The 24,057-nt window shown below is 43.0% G+C and overlaps 1 protein-coding gene across 1 annotated transcript in view; it reads right to left on the bottom strand.

Moving 5' to 3' along the window:
• Positions 1–729: 729 nt before the first annotated feature.
• The window catches only part of GPC4 (glypican 4), a 171,830-nt gene continuing 148,502 nt past the window's right edge, over positions 730–24,057 (bottom strand). The window contains exons 10-11 of the mRNA XM_077825571.1: positions 1,059–1,178; positions 730–813 (exon numbers count right to left, since the gene is read on the bottom strand). Coding sequence (XP_077681697.1) covers positions 730–813; positions 1,059–1,178 — 204 coding nt within the window. The remainder of the gene's footprint in view (positions 814–1,058; positions 1,179–24,057) is intronic.

Below are 24,057 nucleotides of genomic sequence, written 5' to 3'. Positions count from 1 at the left end.
TTTTCCAAATTGTCAGACGTCTCAAAGTGCTTTTCAAATAAGTAATTACATTGAGAAAGGCAATGTACAAGCAAGCATCGCAACCTCTTAGCAAGTGTGAACAACACTATTGTTAGTGCCCCATAAGCTGTGGTGATCAAAGGCGTGACAGTGGTGGTGGGGGCTAGAGAGCACATTCGCTACCCTGAAATAACATCATTATCCCCTGAGAGTTCCTATGTTTCAAATGGTTTAGAAGCCTCCGTGCTGTGATCCATCTCGAGATGAGTACAAATTTGGATATGATAATCATGGGCTAAATTCATGCTAGTGTCGCTCCATCAATGTCACTGGACTCCATCGGGGTGAATTTGGCCCTGTCCATTTTTGCTAAATTTAGACAATCAGAAATGCATAAATTTACCACCATTCATCAAAGAGAGCTTGAGGCCTCATTTGGCCATAAACCCTTGCCAGAATTCAGGAGGACAGTAAATTAGAAATGAAATTGAATGTCAAATTTCCAAAGGGTTTGGAGGTAAATAACAGATGGTGATCTGTGAAAACACAGAATGATGGAAATAAGGAACCTTCTTACTATTAAAGGCATATGATCTGGATACCGCTGTTGCCAATTTTCTGTCCACCCAGGGACAGAGACCTTTCGTGCTACTGCTGATCTTAGAGGCAATAAGAAGGAGAAAGTTGATATACTGGGGTTGGCTCAGGGATAGATCTCAAAATGCAGCATCATAACTGAATGGGGGTGTTTCTGCTGAGGTTCCGCAGGGACAGGTTTTCAGCCCAAGTCTGTTCAATATTTTCATCAAAAATCTGGAAGGAAACAAAATTATGGCTGATAAAGTTTGCTGCTGACCCAAAGATTGGTGGAGCAATCAGGAATGATATCACGTCACTTCTACAGAACAAACTGGGCACAATCAAACATGCATTTTAATACAGCCACATGCACGGTCGCATGCCTCGGAACAAAGAATGTGGGTCACTCAGGATGGGGGACTGTGTCCTGGAAAAAGGGGGACTTTGAAAAGAACTTAGCAGTCAAGCTGGGTTCTTACCTTTCCATGCATCTCCACCTGTAGAAAAGGGTTTTGTAGGCCAAATTGTGCCTTCAGCGCCATCTTGGCAAACTCTGTCCCCATTAGTTTGAATAGGGTTACACAGGTGTAAGTCATTGGCTGTATAATTAGAAATTAGTGAGCAATTGTTACAATGCAGAAGTAGGGACAGGAGCCATCTCTACTCCTGTTCGGTGCCTTGGTTCTGCAGTGGAGCCCCATTGAAATCAGTCCGAGTTGGTGAGGGCAGAAACACCCACCACACACAGATCCCATGGTAGGGTCATGGCCTGGGTATTAACTAATGTCAGATTAAATATGCACCAGGGGACACCTGATGGATAAGAAGGAGCCATTTCTCTGGTCACTTTTCAGAGATGAACTGCATCTTTAAATTATGCTGACGAACGTCACCCTGCATTCCCAGTTGCCAGATATCTAGCTTTTACTCAGTTCTAACTGAAGGCTCTTGCATTTTCTCTGCTCTCAGTTGTTATGATCTGGTAGCGGAATCAGCTTCGGGCTGGGGTTAGAAATGCTGAGTCACTTTCTCATCTTATTTTTGAAATTTAAACCAAACCAAGCCACGTGCCGTCCTGGAAGGCTCTGAGACTGCAAGTCTCCCTGAGACTGCCTCCTAAACGTGAACTGCAATGCTATAAAGAAGAAATACCACTCTGTGATTCTAGAGGGTCCAAAGCCCTAACATGATACATGCTGCAGACTTTACGTTTTCGAAACGTAACTAAAACTGCGTACTGTATTTGAAAACAAATACTCATCGCGAGGGGTTTTCGACTAATGGGCCCAAACTCAGCCCTGGCGTCCATGGGAGGTTGCTCTTCCCTAAACTACACCGGAGTTTGGCCCTTGGTTTCATGTTCTCTTTGTCCACCCAATCTTCCTTGTTAAACATTATGTGGGTTCTCAGAAGTTTCATGGGTCACCACATTTACCTATCCCACGTTTTCTAGCCCTTGAAGACTGCAAGTTGCAATAAAACAAGGGGTGTTGATCTCACTGGTCTATCAACTTCAATACTATTCCTTGCTTTGGAAAGAAGGGGTCACTAGAGAGCAGCATAAAACCAAGAGCCCTCCCCCATCCCTGCTCCAGGCATCCCTCACTGGAAGCATGGCAGGATACAGGAGGGACCCTTTTTTGTGTTCTCAAGGTCACTCCTGTGTCCTGAGAAGGGGCTCCAGGATGTCCAGCGACTTTGCCTCTACAGTAACTTTCCAGTTCCCGTTGGTCCCATTGCATGAGCAGCCAATCTCACTTCCAGCCTTTGACCCTTGGGCAGTATTGTGCTGGGATGCTGCTGGAACACTCACGTGTCTGAATGTGAGGAATAACAACAATGTTACTTATAATTAGGCTCTGTTGGTATTTCAGCTTATGATGGCCTGACCTCAAAACCCTCACCTGCTTGCTCTGGATAGGTCTCTAAATGTTTGGAGGTTTGTCTGAATCCTCCCTGGGTTTCCCTAGATCTGTAGTGCCGCCCAGTATTTAGATCAGAAATACAAATAGCTTCTCTCCTTATATTTTGTTATTTCTGTTTCCTCACACAGCCCCATTTAGAAACTGCAGTTGAGGGACACATGTTTAGGAGAATTTTTAAATGAAAGAAAGTTTGGGGTTGGGTTGGACTTTTGAGCGATGGTTGCAATTTAAGCAACACCCGGTGAGTATCCCATCCGAAGCCCAGAAGCCGTACTGCATTAGTAGCAAAATTATAGCCTGCTAATGTATCACACTTCTCAACGGCAGCTCTCTCTCGATCATATAGCATGCTGGTACAGAAAAATGGATTGACTGTAAGTTGATGATAGTGTCATTGGTGCTTTATCAATCCTGGCTTGGAATGTCTTTAGCAATCAGGTTTTGAATTGGTGACAGATTGGATCTTTTCTTATTTGTAGTTTGAGAATAGCTGTCTGGTATTTATATGGACAAAAATATTGATCTGGCACTCGGTACAGAGAACCAGATAAAACACTGCATCCAGAACCATCACAAACTCATTGTTTAATAACCATGTATTCAGTGAAATATAATTTTAGTAAGTGGTGTGTGCAAACCAGATTGAGTTTGTGATATATCAGGACAACAAGATTGTTAGAGGGATTGCTCTGGAGCGGATTTCTCCCCTCCCCCCTCATACCCCCACAATACTTTCAGGGACAAGAATGGATACATCACTATTTTGACGTTAGCAAATGTGGTGGCTGCAGATACTTGGTGAAATAAATTGGGAATGGTGGTGAAGGTACTTGAACTGACATCATGGGAGCCATAGGAGTGTCTTTCAGCTGACACACTATTGCGATCGCCACACAATGAGTCTGGTTCCCTTCAGCTTTAATGACTCCAGCCTTGTCATGTCTAGAAGCTGGGAACATGGAGCTGACAGCATCGGTACATTATAGGCCAGATGAGGCAGAATTAATGAGCTAAAACTCCGTCTTACTGTTCCAGACAATCTCATATATCCTAGCCCAGTCAGCATCACGGCTACGTTTCCTGTCTGGCACTTCACCTGCTTTCTAAATGTTTGTCTTAATAAATGCTTCAAAGTACTTTGCAGTGTCAACCTGGTAGAGAGCCTTCTTGAGCAAAATGCGCCAGAAGCCAGAGAGGTCTTGACCTGCTCTCGGACTTGATGAAAGAAGGACGAAAATGGCTCATAAAGACAAAAAAAACTTTGGAGTTTGAAAAGTCACGGTTAAGACTTAATTTAAAAGAGGAACTGAATAAATAGGTAGCTTATTAATGTCATTGTCTAGAATCACTAAGATAGTGGCACTTCCAGCCAGTACATTTAAACATTTACACAGGTGTGAACTTGAAGGAAACCATTATAGTGTAATTAAGACAGAACAGGGCCAGAAATGAAGTTCTCCAGAAGCTACTGATGCAGAGACAGGTCTGATATTATTATACACCACCATCACCATTCCTGTGATCTTTGCTACTTAACTGCTCAGTTCTCAAGTAAACCAACAAAAGGCAAGTCACATTCCTTATATTCACTAGGGCGATGAGCGACAGCAGTGAAAGCTCAACTATATATACCACTGGTCTGACAATCTGTCGTCATAGGCTTTCAGAGCAGGTTTCTCTCTAATCTCTGGTCTTGTCATGAAGGTGTTTGTCCGTAGGTGATCCTGTGGCAACAGTTTTATACAACAGTATTGGTCTCTCTCTTTCCTTTAGTTAAAAATAGTTTGCTGAGTTTTAGGCAAAAGTAGCATTTCACGCCACACTGTGCTAAAGGATGGGATAGCAAATGCAATCATTAAATTACACGCAGGTCAATGGCCCATGTTGTGTACATGGCAAGTTAGCCAGTGGAGCACAGATTCTTGCCCAGAAAGAGAGATGTGATTTTTTTTGAGAGACAGCACTACCCAAGCCTTGAAACTGGACCTCTCCTAGTGCTACCTTGTGTTTCTACAACGATGCACAACAAGCTATTTACACGTGAATTAAGGCTGCTTGACAATTAAAAGATGAACTAGGCACAGATACAACATCAAAATCCCTGGCCTGCTCTTCAGATCCAACTGGGGAGGCCATATGGGCAGTATTTCGTGGATATATAAATCATATATGCTGAGGAATCCTGCTGTGGAGAAAGCATCAGTTTAAAGGGCAGAGCCAATATTGCTGCACATTTATGGAGAGCAGGCCTTTGGCAGAGGAGCGTGGTATTCATTACCCAAAAATGCTCCTCGTGCTGGGGGCTAAGGCTGTGCTATGGAGCAAGCAGCTCGTTCTAGCCGTTTGGAATGGATACTGGTAAGGAACCACGGTTTAGGAACGTGGATTATTTGCCCAGTTCTGTCAGGGAAGAAGTCAGGATTACTTATTGCTTAGCTAATGTTTTGACAGAGAAAACATGCAAACCTTAGTGGAGATTCATGCTTCTGGGCCGGCACCTATGGGGTTTATGGTGCACAATACAGATATGACAGGAAGAGCTGAGAGCACATCAAAGCGTGTTTGGAAAAGCAATCAGTAGCAGTGGGAAACACGAAGTAACACTCAGTGATGTCACTCTGGGTTCACACAGTCTCGTGCCGAATACTCCCACGGGCTGCCCCGAATGATTTTCAATCATCCCAATGTGAGCTAGGCACACAAGTCCCATCATAAATGTGTCTTAAGTCACTTTGGGGGTTCTGCAAATCCCACTGAGACAACAGGATTGTATGCCCCAAAAGCATTCTCTCTCTAGAACTTTAGAAAATGGACACTTGCTTTTTGAATCAGCCTCTTCTTGTGCCATCATCTGCTTACTCTCTTTTGAGAAATTTTCTTAAAAAAGATAAACTAGGGATAACATTTGCAGAAACATCTCAGTCCTATTCACAAAAGTGACTTAGGAGCCTATGTCCCGCTGGCTTTCAATGAGACTTAGGAGCCTGTGGCCTACATCAGAGGTATTGAGGTGCCATTTCCATGGCAGTTAGGTGCCTAACTTTGAGGATTTGGGGCCTAAGTCACTATTACAAACGGACCTTTGGTGATTTTGAAAATGTTACCCCAGAACTTGTTAATGTAATTCAATTTGTGGGTATATTCGTATGGTTTTCTGTGGGGTTTTTTTGGGCAACCTTGTCTTAAAAATAGTGTTCTAGCAACATTTTAAAGAGTAAATAACAAAGACTAGAATACAGTTACTTTGCCAGAGCATCCAGCTGTTCAACCATGGGCGGGGAATGCTAGCACGGGGGATAGGTGCCACACAACACAAGAGATGGAGCTGGTGGAGCTCTGGGGTGACTGGATTGCCCATTAAAGAGGCATGCAGTTCACAATGTGGTAATCAGGAAGCCCTGGAGAATTAAGCATTGTGCCCATGTGCAACGTGTCAGTTATTTGCCAGAGGCGGAAACGCTGTAAGAAGTGAATGAGTTTTCCTCTATTCAGTGACATCGTTAACGACTCTCGCAGGATTATGGGTAACAAACCTTTGAAACAGGAGGCTGAGTTGCTCACTGCCTTACACAAGTGAATTTCATGGTATATTAGTGACGGTGATGAGTAATACAGCATGATGGGAAATCGCTAACTTCAGAGAGACGCTAATATGATGCAGTACAATTTCTCAGAGTTCCATACTTTTTCTCGAGTCACCCATAACCCGCTCATTACTGTTTCGCAAAGAGCAATTCTTCTGGTGGGGGGGAGTGCGGGATGCCAGCACTCTGACAGTTGGCCATACATATGAATAGCAGATCTGCCATCTGAAATGTTCATGTTTCCAGCCACAGTTTGTTCCTGCTGATATTTTGCTCTCTCTCTCTCTCTCTATATATATATATATATACATATCTGCTGTTATCTACTGTCTTGTAGATTTTTTTTTTATTTCTCGTTTTATTAATATGCTTGATATAGTCAACACACACACATGCTAACCAAACACCACTGAATGGAGCGTAACTAAAAAGAATAAACATAGTCACCAAAAAATTCTTTCTAGGCCATTATGATCAATGTAAAACATCTCACATAATACATCAAATTTACCAGTGTGATTTCAGACACCCCGCTGTAGATTGTAGCGAACCTCCCAGCAGTATGTGGATGCTCTCTCTCTCTCTCTCATTGTTCCAATTAAACAGTGTGGCTGAATGGTCAAACTCCCATCACTCAACACCAGTCTGGAGCATTTGTCTGCCTTTTTACAAGGCCGGCATGAACCATTCTGGTATTTATAATCACTTCATGATTTGGGGGCAAGGGAATGGTGTGCGGATACAACTCACTTTGAATGTGCTAGATCAACAACCCTGGAGACTGAAGTCTATTTATCTACAGAACAGGCAGCCCACAAGCATCGTCCTGACAGCGGGCCTTATTTGGAGCGGTCACACGACGGGGCAAGCAGGATGATCAGTCAGCTCATGGAGTCCTTGAGCTCTGTGCTGCGATGGCACATTTAGCGCTAATCTGGGATGAGGGGGGACCAAGTTCATGGCTGGGCCAGCTGGCACATCTCTCTTGTGGCATCAGCTTCTGCATTCCTTTTCATTTAAAAAAAGAAAGTTCTCACCTTTCTGGGTCACAGATGTTTAAGTCCAGAAGTGACCATTATGGTAGTCTAGTCTGAGCTCCTGCATAGCACAGGCCAGAGAATCTCACCCAGTGATTCCTGCAGTGGGCAGCGTTATTCGTCTCCACTGTGTAAGTGGCACTATGGAGCCCAGTAACTTGTGGTTGACTTAGAGCCAGGATACCATCCCAGAGGTGAACCAATGCAGTCCGGAGTCTGCCGAAAGACAGAGATAATAACTAAGGGCCAAATACTGCCCCACTACACACCCTCCTGGGCCTGGACAGTCCTGAACACCGCTGCTCAGGGCTTAAGCCTGCAGGTAAGAGGCAATGAGGTCCCAGCTACCTATAACCTGTGATCCTGTGTGCAAAGCCAGTGCTCTTGGGCTGTGAATGGGGGGGGGGGGGCGGGGCAGGGGGGCAGCATTTGTCCATTGGAGCGCTGTGAACTGCCCCATCCATCTGAACGCCTGGTTGACTCGGACGCTAGAAAGTGGCAATTTAAAGGTCAACGTTACCAGCTCCTTCCATGCTCATCGACTGAGCAGGAACATCTAGATGAGCTTGGAGTTGTGTGGGGAATGTCTAGCCTGTTGGTCCAAGAAAATTGGCTTCAGGGCTGATTGCTCTGTCACATAACCTTCCCCAGCCTCGGAAATGTGGCATAACCAATGCCCAAAAGATTAGCAAACAGAATGAAGAGGAGGAAAATATCCTTTTCCCATTTAGAGAAATGGGTCCTCACAACTCCCTGACCTTACCTCTCCATCAAAACCCATGTACTTTGGTGGCCACAAATTGGCACGGGCATACCCCTTGAAACTTCACCCAAGTCAGACCTGTACTGGGACTCATAAGAGTACGATTACTTCACTTCTCTGGAGGATTATCTTTCCTTTTGCAAGCATCTCCACACCTCCAAGCTCCAGCTGAGACTGGACATGCCAAAATATCACCACTGAAGCCGTTTCTAGGTACTTCCAGTCAAACCACGAACACTCACATGGAAGCCTGGGCTTGCAAGATTTGTAGCTGACAAGGGCTCGTGTAGTTGGGATCCAACCCTTTTAAGGCTCACTAACGCTGACACTCATCATATGGTGAAAAGTATCAAACTAAAAGCTCCAGTCTTGAACTGTGCTGTTGAACTTAAATGGTTGACAAAGGGCTTCTATGGTGTTCATAAACCCTGACATTGACAAGCTCCTCTACGTTTTTGTGGTGGATATACCCGCATGTGAGCACTGCACTGCTCTGATTAACCCTCTGTGGTGCAGTCAATAGGGTGATGGACAGGGGAGTCAACAGATTGGGGAATCTGTGACCTTGGTCAAGTCACCTCCCATCCCTTTGCCTCTGTTTTCCTGCCCATCCATTGTCTGCCTTGTCTATTTAGCTTGTTAGCTCTTCAGAGCAGGGATTAGTTCACTGGATGTTTGTATGCCTAGCACCATGGAGTCTTGATCTCTTCAGGAGCCTCCAGGTGCTACCATGATACAGGAAATAGACAGAACAATTATGAATAATGCTGCAAGTGTCATTCAATAGTTAGACCCAAAAAACCCTGTCAGTATAATGCAGTTGTTCCAATGACTATCATTTTCTTTCATCCCATTTTCACTGGAAAAGGTACTGTAGAGTTGGGGCACTCTGAACCTCAAAGTAGCACCCTAGACCCCTCCCGTCAATTTCTGTAACATGTCCTTTGTAAAGTATGCAAGCAAATTCTTTGAGCTAAGATCCAGTTAATGCCTGGAACTGGGAGTGGATGGCAGTTATGAAGTATCAACGGAAGGCACTATCTCCTTTCGGCATTAAATTCAAGCCCTGACCTTTTCCAACATAATGACTAATTCAACCTTTCCATAATAATGTGTGTGATATTTAGAGAGCAGAACGTATGTGTCATTTTAATTAATTGAGCAGAAATAGATTTGCAGAAGAAAGATGAATTAACCAATCACCTTTCTATCTATCTGATGTCATAATAACTAGTTTATTCTCCTAGACCCTTGAGTTCTCTAGAAGTCATAACCTTGCTGGTCTACTTGAGAACAGAAGCTCATCTGGCTGTAGTCTTCAGACTCTGTGCCTTATCTTCTGCTTTCATTTTTACGAGATAGTCTTAACCCTTCTCATTGCTCCTCTCTTTGAAGGCCTGATCCAAAGCCCATTAAAATCAATGGGAGTTTTTTCACTGCTTTCAATGGACTTTGGATCAGACCCTTGGTCTACAGAATCTTTTCTGCTTTTGTTTACTGAAGGAACAGCAATGATTCCCATGCCGTCTTGTCTGTCTGTGAATGGCAGTATTCAGACGTGTCCTGACATTGGCAGCTGCAAACTGTTACCAAGTACTAAATGCTTAAACAAGATCACAATTTGTTCCAGAATGAGAAAATGACCCTATGAAGTGAATTACGCTGTGCAAAATAAATGTAAAATACGGTGTAGATGCACAAATGATTATTTCATTATCTGGCCAATGTACGAGCGACAGATACAAATTGTTCCAATCATACAGTGATGGGAGAGTAATGAACAATGGGTTCTTGAATGAGCACAGGAAGAAAATAATGAATTGCAGTTTAAATGAAATCAGGAGTCAATGGACTGGATCACAGACTGTCCTTTGGACACAGGAATTCTGCATTAGTTGAACACTGTCATTTGGAGAAAATGTCCTTTAAAAGAAAGGAAACTAACTGGGTCAGAGAGACAGGCAGACTTAAGAAGAGTACGGCCTACTGGCTTGCTCTTAATAAATTAGCACCGTAACACACTTTTACTTTTGTTCTTCTAATCCACCAAATGACCTAGTATAAATATGCAGCTTAAACTCTGCCAAGTCAGCAAGAACATTTGCCCTTTGCGTTGACTCTCTCAAACTTGCTTTTCTCACACTATTCAATTTTTTTTAAAAAAGAAAAATTTGAATGTATCACATCTGATTACACCTTTTATTTTCCCTGGACAGGCAAAATTATAATAGCATTCTAGGCACCACTGAAATAGCAATATACATGGGGTTTCTTATTTGCCTTTTTTTTTTAGCCTTATTTCTGTGGTAGCTGGATTCTCTCCTCCGTTGGTTTTTCCATAGAGCGAGAGAAAGAGAGTCTAGATTTCGAGCCCTATTCTCAAACAAAGAACTGAAGGATATTTATGTCACATTTGCTGTGTGAAATCCATCAAAACTTTGTAGCTGGGGACTAGTATGTGGATGGATAAGGGTTTGCTTCGTTCAGCATTGAAGCCTACATTTCAAACGTGAGCAAAGGACAAATTCTGTAGTACAGAATTCCACCTTTCGTGCAGATTCTTTACACATTAAGGAATCAGTCTCCTTCTGAAGTAAGCACATGGAAACCAGCTGGTTTCACTGAGAGGGGTGGAAGAGTGATTTTAACAGAGCTGGTTCAATTGATAGTCTGAGTCCGCCGCTTCTGTTGCTCACGGTCAGGGCCTTAGCACGATACCAGGCGGGCAACAAAAGCAAGAGAGAACTTCTAGAGTGTTACACGCCAAGATGAAGAACATTAGGGGGGAGGAATAGCTCAGTGGTTTGAGCATTGGCGTGCTAAACCCAGGGTTGTGAGTTCAATCCTTGAGGGGGCCATTTAGGGATCTGGGGCAAAAATTGGGGATTGGTCCTGCTTTGAGCAGGGGGTTGGACTAGATGACCTCCTGAGGTCCCTTCCAACTCTGATATTCTATAATCTATTTCGGTGCTCAAAGTCATGGTGAATAAAATGGTGATTTTTCATTTTCAGTTGCTCAGTAGCCTTGAAATATTGACTGGGCTCTTTTAAAAACAAAACAAAAGTAGGGAATACAGTGATCCTGAACTCCATCAATAGCCATGGATTGAGGGAGGGGAAGTGAAACATAGGAGAGGATGGAAATTTTTTTGCCCTGCAAACCACAGTAAATGTTTGCTGGAGAAAAAGTAAATGAAAAAGAAGGCATCTCTGCTATACAGTGTATTGAAGGCCTGCCTGTTTCTGCCCAATACATACATTCTCCATTCAGAGTGTATCTTTCTTCCAAGGTCAATGTTACCTTGAGCCGCTTTCCGTGTAAATGCCAGAAAAGATCAATATGCCACTATGGTGACCTGTCAGGAGCAGATTCACACAACAAAAAGCTGCAGCGCTTACTGTATTTTGTGGCCTTCAAAGGAAAATAATGATAGTCTACATAACCAAAGGGCAAATCTCCTCGCCATGTCACGAGCAGGTCCTGACTGCCAGCAGGAACAATTAGGAGAACTCCTTCAACCGCCTGTTGGTGAAATTCCTCCAGCAGAAGGGTGGGATGCACACAAAGATTCTGAAGCCACAGACAGGCCCACGGTGATAAAATCGGTAAATGATAGTGCAGGCCAAGGAACATCCATAGCGGGAGGGTAAAATACATTCCCAGACTGGGCAGCTACTGAACACCCAGAGACAGAGGACAGAGTTAAAAGGACAGACTAGCTCTATAGCTACACTGTAGCGCAAGTCAATATAAGTCACCTCACTCAAGGGTGTGAATTAGCCACCCTCCCGAGCAACATAACTTATGCCGATCTAAGCGCTGGTGTGGACAGCGTTATGTCGGCAGGAGAGTTCTGGCCTTCAGCCAGGCTTCCTAGGTTCTCTCAGATCATAGGTCTTCTACCTAGGAGGATAACATGCGGCCTTCATCGTTCCAGCAAAGCTGTATCAGGAGGTCATTCCAATAATATGAAACGCATTCAAAAGGCCGCTTCTAATGCATAGCTAGTCACTGCCTTTATTTTGAAAGCCAAACTGAAAATATTTTATACGGTGGTTGCCATCGACAACTCGATATTTGCCATAATATATAGCAATTGTGATACTATGGGATGAAAGCATATAGGCTGGGCCCTTCATGACGGCAGGGTACTGGGACTGTAAACATGGAGATTTTGTGTGGCGTTTCCTTCTCCCACCAGTTATTCCTCCAGTCCTTTCCAGGCAATTTCATAACAATAGATGGCAGGGTGGGTTAGACTTCAGCAGACACATCAGTCAGCATGACTAATCCTGAAGGGCAAAAAAGCGTTAATTATTATTGTGATGTATTATTTGCATTACCGTAGCACCTAGGAGCTCTAATGTCAGCACAGCTGGGCCACTGGCCATGGCTCGATCAGGAGCGGGCACAGGTTGGAGCAGGAGCCGTCTGTCAGAACTACCAAGTAGCCGGGAGCATGCCCAACAAGGTAGCAACATTGAGCAGACTGGAGTGGCTGCTTTCATTAGGAACCTACAGCCCTGCCTTGCGGCCACCTGCTTAGACCCTTGGCTCTGGACTGACTGGGCCCTTAGGACTCCCAGGTAATTATTGCAAATAACTCATCAGGCTCAGAGCACTTAGAACAGTTAGGCTCAGGGATGACTCATCACACCTAGTCATGCAGCAGAGAAACACTGTGCAAGGTGCTGTACAAACACATGATCCCTACCCCAAGGAGCTAACAACTTAACAGAGCCAGCACTAATATTTTAGATGGGAATACAAAATCCATGAGGTAGCTTCAGGTAGTCAGTGTCAGTGTGATTTGGGATAAGGTCCTAAGCCAAACTTGCTGTTGAATAACTGGGTGTACTGTCCTGTTGTCCAGAGCTCTTTGATCAAACCAGGACTCACTCACTCTCAGTGGGTCTCCTGTTTCCTTCAGCTGTGCATGTAGGGATCCTTTGCATGACAGTGCAGAGTAGATGGATTTGCCTTCCTGGCAATTCAGAACCATGGAAATTTCATCCCATAATGCAAAGTACTGCAGGGGCTAATCACAAAGTCAAAGTGAATTACAGCAAATACTGAAAAAAGCGTAAACTGAAGCGTCTGTATTCCAGGTCTGCTAGATTCAGGAAACCAGAATCCAGTCTGCTAGAGAGTAAATCTTGCCACCTGCTTGGGTTAAACCCCAAATCTATCTGCCTCATTTCCCCCTCTCTGTAGGTGCTGCCCTTCCGACAGGTTAGTTGACACAGGGACTGGTTCCCATTACGTTGGGTACCACCTACGTGAATAAACCTGCATCTAGGAGCTGAATTGCATCATCCTGCTGCCGCCGTATACAGCCTGGAGCAAAGCTATGGCACGGACATAGACAAGCTCATCTCATGCATGCCACAGAATTCAGCAGAGCTCAAACCCAACCTAGGTGATAATTAAGGACATAAATTTTTATTTCTCTCCATTAAGTTGTTGATTCTGTTCCATAAAAATTAAAATTCAATCTCCCAGCCTTCGACAAGAGAGGCATCGTGCCAGGAATTCTGGAGAAGTGTGTGTGACGGATAGAGAGGCGTCACCTTCCCACCTTGGTGATTGGTCCATCTAGTGCAGGAAGCTGTCTCCAGTGGGGCTTGTACCTGCTACTTCAGAGGAAGGCGATAAAAACCTCCAGACCTCTCGCCAGTTGTCCAGTGTTGTGCCTGGAGGAACATCATTTCTTACTGAGCGTTATAGCTTATCAGATCCCAGCCCTGCTGTACCGATGCTCACCTAATTGTGGCCCATGGTGGACTTCTTCGGTGTGCAGAGAGCCGACAGGTCACACAGTGCTCGCTGGCCTCCTTGTTTCCAGTTATTACATCCTATTAGGGGCTGCTACGGACACTTCAATTGCTTTCCTAATAGTAAGCAATTGCTGCAACACAACATTATGCTACTGTGAAGAGGAAGGGGAAATGGATGGCATGATCCTGAATGACAGCGAGGTGGCCCATGTATCCACCTCTTTATTGAGACGTGGCCCCATGCTGTGAAAGAGTTTGAAACCCCCTGCACCATATGTTACCTAGCAAAGTCCAGAGGAGTCAATGCACGGCATAGAGCACGCACTGCAGCTTTTATGCAAAGACAAGGGGAACTGCACGCATTGATCAGGGGCGTGTGTATTGCTAACATGCCAGGGCACCTTACTCCGATTCACTGCAGAAACATGCATCACTGCAGGGGGAGAGTTAGGAGTTCAGGGGATTTGTTTTGTTTTTATTTAAAAGACCCTGCTCTTGACTCCTTTTGCATTGCTCCACAGATGATAAATGCTCATGATATGCCAGGTCTTATTACAATCCAACCACAGGCTTTGTCTCTATCACCAGTACCCAGCAATAGATTCTACAGATTGGAGACAAATTGCATTTCCTTTCATTTGTTCTGAGCACACTACATTGTCATTTCGTATTTATTTTAACTACTCTGAGCCAGAAGCATCTGAATGATTTTCAATAAACCCCTCATACGTTTGCACACACAGCAATGGTGTCAATAGAAATACACAGGGCAGACTTTGTGGCTTCTGAAGTAACCGGCTTTGCAATACCATGTCACGCCCTATCGTGGGACTCCAGGTAGTTACAAAATATGAAATCCCATTTTGGATTCATTTATAAATGGGATTTCAACCAGCATATTGCAAATTCACTGTTGTTGTAAAGTGGGGAAAGCTTCATTGAAGACTTGAGAATTGCTCCTGCTTACATCAGTAATAACTTTGTCCCCAATACTTAAAAATTTATGAACAGATTGCATTCAAACCTGGCTTGTTGCAGAGACCTCACGGGCGACTTAAAAAACAAGCCAAACCTACAAATACTCTGCACTACATTTAAGGCTATATAAGAAATTCCGGTTTGAGTAACATTTTATTATTTGGCAATTATTAATGAACAAGGGGGCAAAGTTTGGGATGAGTTTTCAGCATTAGGCATTCCTGATTTCTCTTCCTTAATACGACACGACACTAAAATTTTTTGGCATGGAATATTTATGATGCACATTTAATGGTTTTCCTCCTTTGTTTACAATCAACTAGCATTAAAAAAATATCCCCGATATACAATGGGAAGTCCACCAGAGAGCTGTGGCTGAAGGTTTTGATATTGCCACCATTTTTAATGGGAAAGGAAATCTGTGATTCCAAAACCAAAAATAAAGGCAACATGGGAACTGTGATAGTAATAAAACAGCATCACTCAGATTAAAATCATTAGGAGGTGACTCCAGTTGCAAAACTTCAAGTGCTAACACTGTGAATTATAAAGCACTTCTCTGCTTTGGAACATGGGCTGTAGACAACAAAATGTATGACGTAACATCACAGGACATCCATTTCTCCACATGCCCTGTCTCCTCACAATCCTCCATGCTCTCTTTGTGCTTTTCAGTGCCTGCATCTCTTTGTCTGGGCCCCTATCCCTCCTGCTTCTGTGTGAAAGCACTCCTCCTGCTGCTTCCCACCGCCAGCAATGCACCAGCCTGCCTTCCCCCTGAGACACTTGGGCAGAGCAGAGTGGAACCCCAGCCAGGAGAGGAAGCTCCAGTCTGGCCCAGACTGCCAGAGAGAACACACGAGGGAGAGGAGTCACGCTGTATTCTCTGGGTCTTGCTCCTGATAGACATGCCGTGCCATGCCACAATCACAGGGGATAACTTTTGTGCCCTGGCATAGACACACCCGAGGATGCCACTTTGGCAACTCCTAATAGATTAAAAAGGAGTTCTGGGTGGAAAAGCAGCTTAGTCAAAGCCATGGGGACATCTGAGTGTGCTGACCATTACGATGGACAGATATTGGTCTTGGGTTTGAGTGATATCACAAACTACTCACATTTATTTATGCCCATGGGAGCAAGAAATCAGCTGAAGCATGGGCATGCATTATGGTATATATGTTTATATTTAGTTTGTTAGACATGAGTGACTTGGCCTTGTGCTTTCAATGCCATTAGAAGACATGCATAATCCACAATTCACAACCCTGCTGTATCTTACTGCAGCAGTAAACTTCGCGTGCATGTAATGTACGAGGGATTGTGTTGCTGGAGACACTGTGGTATATCCAGAACCGAGAATTACATTATTTTAATATGATTGATTAGATATTTCTTGCCCATTTGATATGGTTTTCCAGAATCCACTGATGTATTTTTATTTGTATAATTCACTGTTCCTATCAATATTTGTTCATTATTTTCTCTCTACGCATGCACACCCGCGCAGCATCGAATATAAACAATGGACCGAATTTTGCTCTCAGTGACACTGGTACAACTCCACCCAAGTGAATCCGAGTGCACGGTGTAACAAAGAGGAAAGTAGCTGTGTACAGAACATCCATGCACATGTTCACTTGCAGCTCTTTGGCGATAGTTAAATAATATCACTCGATGACTGTTAGGATATAGATATTCAGGCCTGTCTGTAAAGGCCTGTACTTTAAGAACGTAGATGTATATCTGTCATTTAGCTGGTTATAGAGATATAAAAGAAAGACTTAAAATTACTGTTTTCCTGGGTAAGGGCCTTCTTTCACTGAAGAAAGTCTGAGGCCCTGTTCTTAAGCTAAGGCCTTTGGCTAAGCAGTTGGAGCAGCCATAAGCTGGGAAACATGTGGTCACATCCTCACATTCCAAACTAGTCATATTGAAATAAGGCAATCTGGGGCTGTTAGAAAGGTGATCCGATCTATCACCTCCAGAGAAAGGGAAGAACCTAGAAGATGTAACCCTTATATCTTTATAGATGTAGTTGTAAAATCCTCACTTCTGTAGTGTTTTGTTATTATAGTTCCTACTTTGTTATTGTTTATTTGCATGGTCTCTGGTTCTGTGATTGTTTCTGTCTGTTGTATAATTAATTTTGCTGGGTGTAAACTAATTAAGGTGGTGGGATATAATTGGTTAGCTAATCATGTTACAATATGTTAGGATTGGTTAGGGTAAATTTCAGTAGAATGATCGGTTAAGGTATAGCTAAGAATACTACTATATAAATTAGGAGCAAACAGGAAGTAAATTGGGATTTGAAAATAAGGAAAAAGGAACTTGGATTTAAGCTTGCTGGAAGTTCACTCCAATAAACATAGAATTGTTTGCACCTTTGGACTTTGGGTATTGTTGCTCTCTGTTCACGCAAGAAGGACCAGGGAAGTGAGAGGGTGAAGGAATAAGCTCCCTAACAATGATATTTCTATATCACCTGGCATCCCAGGATCAGCTCCTCAGCTGGTATGAACTGGTGCAGTCCGATTGATGGCAGCACAGCTATTCCAAATTACACCAGCTAGGATCTGGCACTAATTCCTTAACCTTCATCACTGCTAGTAATCACTGTCCCTATTTTACAGATAAGAGAGTCAGGACAAGACCCCGGAAGGCATGTCTCCAAATCTCCTGCTCTAACCACTAAAGAGGCTGTTTAAAGCACAGCTTCAAGATTAGGTGATTGCAAATTTTAGTTTCCCAAAGCAGGTGCCTAACTTCTGATTTCTCCCATTGAAGACAACTGGGTCATATACTCATATTATATATATACACATATATACATATATATACACACACACACTTGCATATTTAACATTAGACACACGCCTCACTATTTTGCTGAATCAGGGCCTTAATCCGTCCTACTTTACAGTCCGATAAAGTCATATTTCTCTTTATCATCACCCAGGATGTAGAAGTTACAGATTTAGAGGGTTTTTTTTTCCTCTGTGCAATTCTATGTTCTGCAACAAAACAAGAAGGAGCTCTTCTGAACAGCCAAGTCATTGTGGTTCTTTAGAAAAGGTAAAAATAGTCAGAAATATACTCTGTTGTACTGCAATTTGGAATATATATTTTACCTTATACTTATTTACAATACAAACCTCTTTCTATTAGGGTTTAACCCCCCCCCCCCCCCGCGAACAACTGTTTGGAATGACCTGAAAGTACAATTTATAGCAGAACAGCGACCTGATAGGAAAGCAGAAGAAATTTAAGTAAACACTTATCTGCACTTTGCCAAATGTTTGATTTCCAATGAGAACAGGTCTAGAAAATCTAAATTTACCGGCCACTTTAGTAGCCCAAGTCAGTAATGATTACACCTTTTCGGTGGGGGCTATTATAGTTCTTCCTAAATGTAATCAATAGAGGGGGAAAAGACTGCTATGAAACAGCTCAGCCTTTCCGCTACACATGCCTAAATGCTTAGTAAATTAGAGAAACACTTGCAGTGTGGGTATTCAGTTGATTTCAAAGGGTTATTCCAGGCAACGTCTATTCTGCAGCTCTGTAACATTTCAGTCAGTCCATATATGCTTAATCATGGATTTCACCATGTGTCTTGATATTTTCCCTGCGTGTCTGCAGGTCCCAAACACACAGCAAATGTCTTTTCGAAGGCCATTGCTGTTTTACAGGATGTCATACTGAAGACGAATAGTACCCAGCATTCAACTGAATCCAGATGGAAGATGACGATAAACTACAAGGGAAAACTTATGTCTAAATCTGAGCATGAAAAGAAGCAATAAAAAACAAATAGCTTCCTTTCTAATACAGTGTTTCTGCTCAAAACCAGGAATGGCTGCTGTGAATATAGCTATTCTGGGACGTAGTACAGAAGTAATCTGTATGAAAGCAAAGAGATTCCAGAATGCAACCTAGGAGGAGCTTGGTATCTCAGTAAATAAAAACAAAACATCTCACATTTCAATGGAAAGCAGCAGGGGAAGACACGCTATAGCATCTCACTCAGGTATTATGAGCGCCTACCAAAGGATGGCCGTGTGTAAAGGTTCTGAATTAGGCCTCCTGAGACCCAAGCTCAGTGCTTGGCTCGACCACAGATTCATTAGCAGAGCTTGGGCAAATCACTCGCCGTCTCGGAGACTCAGTCCCCATCTGTAAAATGGGGATATGTCCTTTGTCCAGCCTGTCTATTTAAACTGGAGGCTCTTTGGGGCAGGGCCAGTCTCTTGCTTTGGGCTATTACAAAACCCTAGCACAACAGGATCCTGGTCTTGGCCAGGGCCACTACCTCCCTAATGTAATCCAAACAATGAATAACACCATAGCATACAGAGCAGAGCCTGGAGCATGTGTGACCTGAAGCAGACGCTAGCCAAGCCCTGGCTACTGCAATCCATTGCAGCACCCCTGGGTAACTAGGAGACACAAATATGTTCACTGGAAATATCCAGTCCAAGGAGAAAACGGTGCTTTAAATCATCTGGAGTTCTGACAGTCCCTTTTAATGGCACACAGACATAATTCTGCTCATACAGCTGAACACATCTTTTGCATTCCACAGAGCTTTTCTAGTGCATTATTTAACCTCTCCAAGACTATAATATTCAGAAGGGAGCTAAAAAATAAATAAATATCAAAGTTTAAGTAATTACTGTGGTGGCAATGAACAGTCTTAGAGCTGAAAAGGTGTGACCTTTATAAAAGCCATCACAAGAAATAGCAGACTAGGGATAATTTGAAATGCCGATCCTCATTTTGCCTGTTTATAGATCTTATTTAATATAGGAAAAGTGCCCTTGCGGAATTATAATGATGTCTGTATGATTTACATACATGAAACGAGACACAGCATGAAGAATGGGGGGCAGGGAGGGAAATGAATGAATATTGATTCAATGACGAGTGATTAAGATGAGTTGGTAAGTGCAGACCTTGCATTTATCTTTCACTACCAGCCCCAAGGAGCAAGGTTAGCAGATACAATCTCTGAGAGGGCGACGAGGCAGAGCAGAAGGTTGGGCCTTAGACACCTTGGGAGGAGAAAAACCTCAGAGAAGATCTGCACTTCAAGGGACTTCCCCTGTCCTGAGGACACCCCCGTTTCCCCCCCCACCCCCATGGAAAGGGAGAGCCATATCAAGGAAGAGGTCTATAGAGTTTTGGCTGCTTTTACCTTGCCTAGGAAATTTGCAAAAGGCACCATGCTAAGGAGTGAGTCTCATATTTTCTTCTTCATGCTATGGCTGTGAGCTGAATGCAGACAAGGGCATTATTTAGTTTCACCCCCTGGCAGCTTTTGTTTGGTACCTGTTGAAATTATCCAAAGACCTAGCTCTGGGGTGGGAGATGGCTATTGTGATAGTGGATGTGACATTAATAAGAACTTCACATTTATATTAACTATAGTATATCATAAAAAGAACAGGAGTACCTGTAGCACCTTAGAGACTAACCAATTTATTTGAGCATAAGCTTTCGTGAGCTACAGCTCACTTCATCGGATGCATGCTACTCATCCAAGGATCTTAAAGCACTTTATGAAGGAGGGAAAGTGTCATCTCTTTTTTACTGAGAACCTCTAAATGCTGGAGTTCCCTTGAGCAACCTGTCCATGTCTAAAACCCTGCAGACTCCTAGCCCCTTGTTCAAAGCACAAGACCATAGTTCTAGCCTTAGCAGTGGAAGGCTCAAATTACTGCAATGGAAAGCCCCACAAAAGACTGGGCACTGTGTTCAAAAGTATGATTAAATTATGGCTCGTAAGATAACCTAGTGTAGGCAGGGGCATCTGAAGAAAAGAAGTGAAGCTTGCAATTAGAACCCTCCGCAGTAGATAACCCCTTCACTCCAAGGTGCCCAGTACAATTTTTGTGTGATCTTCCATTAAAATCCTTTCTAAAGGTGCCAGATTTTTTTGCTGGCTCTTCTACTCGTTGCTGAAAACACTTTCCACTGCATTTTGCAAAAGGTCCCTTGAAAATCATCTTTATTGTCTACTGTTTGCCTTATCTTTCAAAAAATGTTGTCTCAAGAGTCTCCTAACCATTAAAATTTATGTCACCTTGTTCAAATATTTTAAAATATTCTAAATATGAGGATCTTGGCTGCATGCCTAGGGTCATGAATTTTAGGATAAAAGTTTAGGATAAATGACGCTTCCAATTATAATTTCTCCCTGAAGAGGTCAGCTCCAATTCAGCTCAATAATACAGCAGGATAGTTACCTGAAGCGTGAAGTCCTGGAATTCCCACAAAAGGTTAAAAATGTGCACAGTTGCTAATTAAAGCCGACAGACTCTATGTCTGAGCTCAAATAAATTGGTTAGTCTCTAAGGTGCCACAAGGACTCCTTTTCTTTTTATGTCTGACCTAGATCTTTCTTGGGTTTCAAGAGACTTTTTCCCCCAGAGTTGCACTGAACCATTTAAAACAAAAAGGAAAAAAAATAAAGATTAATAAAATCATCAGAACCAAATGCTACCAGTATCCTTTCTAGGTAAAGCTTTGTTTGTGGACAGCACATGCTCCAGAGTTGCAATGGGAACTGGGAAGTAACTTTAGAATGTCACCAAATTAGTCGGTTTGTCCCCCTCACTTATCACATAAGTCTAAATCTATAGCACATTGATCAGGTTAGGCTAAGAAGATGGTAGAATGTGATTTAGCTGCATCGCTCATGTGATCTGCACCCACAATAAAGACACTACGAGATTTTCATGGCTTTATTAAAGGAACCTGAATTATCGTGACCTCTCCCCTACCCCCTTAAAGTTTTCAGTAAGTAAACCAGCAGGTTTGCAGCACTTAAGATCTGGGCACAGAAACTTTGTTTTGATGCTTAACTTCGTGTTGACATTATTAAGTAAACACTTATTCAAGGAACGTTTCATTTTAGGATAATTTTTACTTGACTGCCACTTAGTGGCTACTGAGAGCAATAGCCTGGAGTAATTCACTATCAGTCAAAAGCAAGCTGATACTTCAATGCCACTTAGAGCTGTGGGGGGGGAGGGCCTGTTAAATGTTTTTGCACAATTATTTTAAGAAAATGCATCACCTGAAGATTGTGAAATTCTGTCTCATGTTTGTTTAGAAGCCTGAGAGCCAGCCAGGTAGGATGGTCTTGTGATTTAAGGCACCGGATGGTATCCCAGAAGATCTGGGTTCAGTTTCCAACTCTGCTACAGAATTCCTTGTGGCGTGGGGTGCAAGTCACTTCACCCCTCCGTGCCTCAGTTTCCCCATCTGTAAAATGGGGGTGATAATAAATTCCTCCCTTCCAACAGTACAGCCAAGATAAAATCCATTCACGGGTGTAAGACAGTGAGGCACTCCAGGCAGGACTGACAGCCATCATTTAAGCACTTGTGTAGATGCATAAGGAACTCTACTGACCCTGTCTAATCACCAGTTAATTCTGGTGTTTATTTCTTCAGAATAACTCACTTGGATAAAAGTCTTGTGAACTTCAAACCCATTTACCAACATAATTCACACTGCTAGAGTGCCTTTAAAGCAAAACAAGGCCTGTGTTTTTTACAACTGTACACAAGTAAGTCGCTTTCACCTGCCACGGGGATAAAACATGACAGAATTGTTTAAGCCGGGAAGTGGAGCTGTAGCTACTTGAAACTGCAGGGAGAGCAAAGGCAGGCAGAATATAAATTCCCAGATGGCAATCTTGCCAGGACCCTGCATCCAATAGAGTTAACTGGGCGCAGGAGAGAAACCAACTGTTGACTCTTTAAGGACCATAAAAGGTCAGGACTAGGGCTGCTTGAAAATTTTCCATCAAAACTGGTTTAAGGGAAAATTTGGTTTTCAACAGCACAATTCGTGTTTTACAAAGTGTCTGCTTTTGGTGGGAAACTTCTATTTTTTGTTGAAAAACCAAACTCTCCAAACTCAAAATATTGTAACTTGCATAGCCTACTGGGTGACTCATGGGAGTTGTAGTTCGGTTCCTTTATGCCCCTATTTCCCTTTATGGACCAGCTCCCCCGCTGGGCTAGGTTTCCCATGATGCACTTCAGCCAAACTCCTCTTACCCCTCCCCCTACCTTAGTACTATCTGAGCGATGCCAAAGATTAACAGTACCCCCTGAAAGACTCTGTACAGCCAGAAAGAGAGCAGGAAAGTGTTAACATGAAGGTTTATTGGAGGCTTTGAATTTTCAATGTTTTAAGAGTTTCTTCTGATTAACGTGTGTTTGATAAATGTCAAGAAGAATTTTTCTGTAGTGGGATGAAATAAACAAAACTAAGTCCCTGTAACCAGACCCTAAACCAAAATTAACCTTCATGTCGCAATAATGTAAAAAAAAAAAAAAGTAACTTGAATCCTCACGAAAGTCCTCAATTTTTTTCTCTCATCCCAACAACAACTCCTCCCAAAGCACAGAGGCCTTTAACACATTGCACATCCACCCTCTCAAAGGGCAGACAGCCATCTAATAATGCTTGCTGATTTCCCTTGCACACTAACCCTTGGACATCTGAAAACAATCACAGCTCAAGGGGATTCCCAAAATTGTACTGGGAACCTTGGAGTTAATTTTCTTTTTGCTTTAATATTTGAGGAATAGGTACCCCAGGACTACACTTGCTGTCAAGTGCACGAATTCATTCACAAAGCAGGGACTGCTGATAGCTGTTCCTAGACAAATGATCTTCGCATCAAGGGGTTCAAAATGGCATGCCTGTTAACATTAAAAATGCAGATGCATTCAAAACCTGTGTGAGGCTGAGTTTTATCCAGGCACACGGTGGAATCTGAAGCCGATTGTCTTGACTACAAGAAGGAAGGTGGCACTGTGATGCAGCAAACTCAGAAACAGGCCCAAAGAAGCAATTCCTTTTGCTGTGGTTTTCTATGTATGAATTTTAATGGCACTTTAGATTAGCTCAGCTGCTGAGTGTGCTTTGCGTTCTACCTGAACAGCTCTACCTGCTCCAGTATTAAGACAAAATGTTTACTTTTCATATGTCTGCACTTTAAGCCATGCTACGAGAACCCTGCTATTCAAAGCTGAACCTAAGAATTTAGGTTCCATTTCAGTCCCTGTAGCATCACTTGTCTCCTTTAGGAAACGTTTTGCAAAGAATTGGAACCATTGCCAAGTTTGCAGGTTTTTAAAGGCATGAGAAGTGTTTATTCTAAGGCACTCCTGGATGGAAGAGGTCTCAACGTTACTTAGCCCTGGGCTTAAAGCAACAGGGATTTGAGGGTCGGGGGCTCTCACCTGGTTGACTTCTAGACACTACCTCCGTAAATAACAATGAAGATGCTGAAATAGCTGTACTGTTATTGTGGGCCAGCCAGGGATTCCTGGATACAGCATAGATGTGGTCCTTACAGAGCTGCAGTCTTTAGATTATTACCGTGA

Source organism: Eretmochelys imbricata, chromosome 9 (genome assembly GCF_965152235.1).
Source record: "Eretmochelys imbricata isolate rEreImb1 chromosome 9, rEreImb1.hap1, whole genome shotgun sequence".
In the NCBI taxonomy this organism is placed as follows: domain Eukaryota; kingdom Metazoa; phylum Chordata; order Testudines; family Cheloniidae; genus Eretmochelys; species Eretmochelys imbricata.
Note: the sequence above shows the minus strand (reverse complement) of the source record. Positions and strands in the feature narration are given on the sequence as shown.